This window comes from Mytilus californianus, unplaced genomic scaffold, assembly GCF_021869535.1.
Source record: "Mytilus californianus isolate M0D057914Y unplaced genomic scaffold, xbMytCali1.0.p SCAF_3, whole genome shotgun sequence".
Taxonomy (NCBI): Eukaryota; Metazoa; Mollusca; class Bivalvia; order Mytilida; family Mytilidae; genus Mytilus; species Mytilus californianus.
The window spans coordinates 101,083,790-101,088,633 of NW_026262679.1; the positions used below are offsets into that span (position 1 = coordinate 101,083,790).

General features: G+C 33.8%; 1 protein-coding gene across 1 annotated transcript; it reads right to left on the reverse strand.

The window, feature by feature from the left end:
* Positions 1 to 509: 509 nt before the first annotated feature.
* On the reverse strand, positions 510 to 3,618 carry LOC127735554 (neuronal calcium sensor 2-like). Its single transcript, XM_052245783.1, has 3 exons — positions 3,497 to 3,618; positions 2,637 to 2,906; positions 510 to 807 (listed from the first exon to the last, which is right to left on the reverse strand). The coding sequence occupies exons 1-3, from the start codon at positions 3,602 to 3,604 to the stop codon at positions 607 to 609; spliced, it is 579 nt and encodes a 192-aa protein (XP_052101743.1). The 5' UTR covers positions 3,605 to 3,618; the 3' UTR covers positions 510 to 606.
* Positions 3,619 to 4,844: the final 1,226 nt, after the last annotated feature.

The window sequence follows — 4,844 nt, forward strand, 5'->3', positions numbered from 1 at the left end:
GTTCTGTATTTTAGTTAATACTTCAGTTTTTCACACTTGAAGGAGTGGTAGACTCTGTACATTAACACCGTGTAGAACGCCACATGTTTGACACGGGGTTGCGGTTTTGAAGCGGAGAAAAAGCGATCAAGGTAAGTAAAAGTATCAAAATTTCTTTTTTGAGAATTGTTAGCACAAAATAATGTATTGCACGGAAGGAACCGAACCATTATCAACCATAATCTATTTCCAGCAAGCAGAAGCAAATGTTTCCAGTGCTTCGTTTTCTCAAACACCTCTCTCCAGTTTTCCGTGTTGACGATTTTGAGACTTCATATGCAAGTTTCAGGATAAAAAACTACTTTTTGCGATTTTTTCCCCGTTCTATACACGGCGATTAAGTAATTTTAAACACTATATTTAAGTTATGTCGCAAGACCGGACTTCTCTTAAAAGAAATACCGGACACTCCATTTACTGTTTAAATATATAGGACTACGTACAAACCTTTAACTTATAAATACCGAAACTGCAAATTTTATAAGCAGAATAAGTTTTAATGTAAAAGCAATCTTTTTGTCATTTTCATGAATCATCTTAATCATAATATACAGACAACCTAAGATTTCACGTGTCTTCTTCGTCGTCTTCTGTCATATTTCCACAGAATATTGCAAACAAAACAGGATCTTCCATAAATGTAGTTATAAATTCTACCTTTGTTAGTTTATCGTCAACGTTTTTATCGCATATCTCAAACATTTTATCGGCTATTTGTCCTGGAGTTGGGTCGTATTTTGATCGTTTCTTCCTTAAATCTTTAACTGTCTGCAAATAAAATGTATAATACCAAAATTTAACCTTGAAATAGGAAGGCAAAAAGAACTAAAGGAACCAATTTACTCTTATAATATGTTATAAAATGTTAAACTTCAAATTCATGCAATTTTCGTAGAGGAGAAAAACAGACCTTCATCACAGAAAATATTTAATGAAGTTGTAATAAATGTAAGTATGCTAGCTCAGAAATACTTTTAGATTTGCTACAATACAGTCCTTTTCTTTGTTTTATTTTGATTGGTGTTCAATAAAACTAAAATAAAAGAGATTGAACTTATAGTGTACCAACAATTGTTTATGAGTACATATCTGTCGAGTTTAAGATACTTGTACTTAACATTATATATAGATTAACAGATGTATTGACCAGGGGCGGATCCAACCATTTAAAAAAAAAGGGGGGGGGGGGTCCCAACCCAGGATAAAAAGGGGGGTTCCAACTACATGTCCCCATTCAAATGAATTGATCGTCCAAAAAAAGGGGGGTCCAACCCCCGGAAACCCCCCCCCCCCCCCCCCCCCCACTCCTGGATCCGCCACTGTTGACATCGTTTGCATAAAGTCGATTTCTATCCGACGCAGCTCACTTGTTGTTCAAGAGCAATGTCCTTTGGTTCTGCGAAAAGAACAACTTTTAGTTATTCAACAACATAGGCAGCGAAATATAGTCTGCCATGAGATAGAGAATAAAAGTTGGTAGAACATTTTCCCTTTATTTGAAAACAAAACTTGTTTCACGTTATTATTACGTTTCAACGGCTTTTGAATTTGATAATTTGAACTTTGCTTCAACAACACCATTTAAAACTATTTTATAAAAAAGCCATTGCCTAATTCAAGTGTAGAGATTGATGGTGTTGGCGTTAAATGTACAAGTTGCCATTGTAAGCGTTCATGTGAATCACTCGTTTTAGTACCCCGAAGATTAAAAGTAACTATAACTGCTAGATACGAATGACAGCCAAACTAGAATAAAATCCAAATTGGGTAAGAAATTCTGAACACATGCGGTTCTGAATTTATTGATAATATTTCCTGTTTCTATTACAACTGACTTGGTAAAGTTATATGTTGTGGTTGCATTCGATAGTCTTCCTGTTTCTTAAATTTCCAAGTATGGAGTATATATCTCCTAAGTGATATTCCAGAGCTTGCATTTCCTGTCATGATTTCCTTGATAGAGGGTTGGTGCTTACAAAAAGGATATTAAATCAAGAATTCCGAGTGCTGAAGTTGAAATCATCCCTTGAAAATTTTTCGGACGCCATCAAGAGTTGGTTGAACATTATGGAATATCTGTTTCACAGATGACGACAAATATGTTTCAATCTTCGTAACCACATTTCCATCCTCTTTTCCTTAAATATGACCCAACGAATAATACATTATCGCCAGGTTTGTACTTATAGGAGCAACACGATGGATGCAACATGTGGAGCAGGATCTGTAAACCCGTCCGGAGCACCTGATATCACCCATAGTTTTTAGTAGGTTTTGTATTAATCAGTCTTTAATTAGTTTTCTATTTTGTGTCTTATACACTGTCATTTGATCGTTTTTCGTTTTTTGCCATGGCATTGTCAGATTGTTGTCCACTTACGAGTTGGTTGCATTTTTTTTGTAGAACGTTTTACGTCTGGCATGCACAGTGTATGCATATTTTTGATGAAATGTCACAATATTCTTGTCAGACAAGTAAAAATTGTATTATGTTTTTAAAAAAAATGTGTTGTGCTGTACCTGTGCGCGTGAATGTGTTTATTTGTGTGAATGAATTCAAAATGTATATAGCTGAATATACAGAATATACTTGTTACCTTATAAATTTTAATCATTTCTGGTCTTTCAATGGTACCGTTGCCATCAATGTCAAATAAATCGAACACCCAATTCAGTTTTTCCACTGGATCTGAAGTACATTCATGGTTCAAGAATAATAAAAATTCTTTAAAATTTATTTTCCCACTTTTATCTTTATCTGCAGCATGAAAATAACGTTCAGCGAATTCGGAACTATTTTCTTTATAACAACCTTTCAAAAAGTCTTGAAAAGCTTCAAGTTTCATATTTCCATCCGGATTGATTTTCTGAAATGAGATACAAACTATGCGAAGGTTTACAAATATCGTGAAACGGGAAACTTTGAAAAAGATGTCGTCAATTTTCATCCAGCTATAATTTCACTTGTCAAGCCCACAAACAAATACTAAGACTTCATTGTTGGTTGCAAAGGGTTTTCTGCTTGCTGATTTGATTCAAAAGTCTCTCTCATCCATTCAAAACACTATTGACTATATTTAATACTAGTAACCATTATTTTACAATCATTGTAATCTATAGCCCGGCTACCATTATCTGTAATGCTTATAAAATTGATTAATTAATTTAAATCCCATTTTTCCATCCTAAAAAGTCTCAATGCTGACGAGGGTCTAACTAATGTTTTAATTTAGACGTAATATAGTATATCAGATTTATCGGACATTGTAATAGTCATTTCCATTTTCAGAATCTCTCTTTATACAATTAAATGAATGAAAAATTTAAATAAAACTAATACTGTAAAATAGCTGATCAATAAAAAAAAAATCGATCTTCTATTTATCGTGGCAAAAATAAGAACAACATTTGTATGTGTTTGTCATATGTTACATGCATGTAGTTTGAAGCTATTCACCATGAATTCTTTATAAAACTCCATAATATCCGGTTTCCGGAAATCTGTATGTTTTTCTAGATATTCAAAGTCTTTTTCCGGTAAGTCTTTCCTCATTTGGTTTCCCATGTTTCACTGTATTCCTATAATGAAACTACGAAAACAAAGACTAAAATATTGTATTAGTTAGCTCACTAGAATACAAGTTGGTATAGCTTGTCGAACATGTGGCAAGCCACTTTGACAAATGACGTGACATTTCAACTTTTTCATATACATTTTTAATCCGTAAAGCTGACCAGCATAGATATAAAAAGTAAACTAAAGAAGACCACCAACAAGGTTTCTCACTGACACTTCTGTGACGGGGTTATGCATTTAATTATTTTTTACGCACTCAGTTCTCCCCATTTCACCTCGATTGAAGGAATGAAAAAGTAAACACTACGTAACACGGGAAAGAAATCAAAACATGCACGATGGGGCTGTAAAACGTTTCCATGTGCTTGAGTTATAGGGTCCTATAGTTTTGTCAGTTAAACTTCATTTTCTTGCTTTTAATATAGAAACGAGAAGATGTGGTGTGATTGTCAATGAGACAACTGTCCACCATAGGACGAGATCGATGTAAACAACTATAATAGGTCACCTTACGGCATTCAACAATGAGCAAAACCCATAACGTATAGTAATCTATATGTATAAAATGCCCCGGTATGACAAAATGTAAAACTACTCAAAAAAGAAAACCATCGACGTGATTTATGCTAAAAACAATAATTAAAAAACAAATATGGCAGACAACAACCAAAGACAACCACTGATTTACAGTTAATGACTTTTAACTTGAAAAAAGGCAGATACAGAATCCTGCGAGGTTAAACAGGTTTGTGATCGCTTAACCTTGAACAGTGGTGTACCAGCCGTTTTTATTAATTGTTATGCAGTTTCCTCTTGAATTACAATGTATTTGCAAAGTCGGGCTTTTTTATACCATATGTTGTTCACTGCTGGTTTAAGTCTATTTGTCAGAGAAGTCGGAAGTTAGGGGTTTGTGTGATCTGTTATACTATCCAATATTTTAGTAATTTTTGTAAGCGTCTTTATGTACAATGTGTAAAGCAATTCCCTGTCAAATTATCTTATGTATGTATTATATACATGCACATTGAGTAGCCCAAATGGATATATCTAATTTAAACCAACATATTATTGTCAATGCAAAATGACTTTTCAATAATTTAGGAGGGGGTCTTTCAGCAATTTGATCACATGTTATTGAAAAGCATGATAAATGCAGGTTATCCATTTTTATTTAACGACATCTTGGTGTAAATCGTGTTGTGTACCTTGGTTGTATAAATGTTCG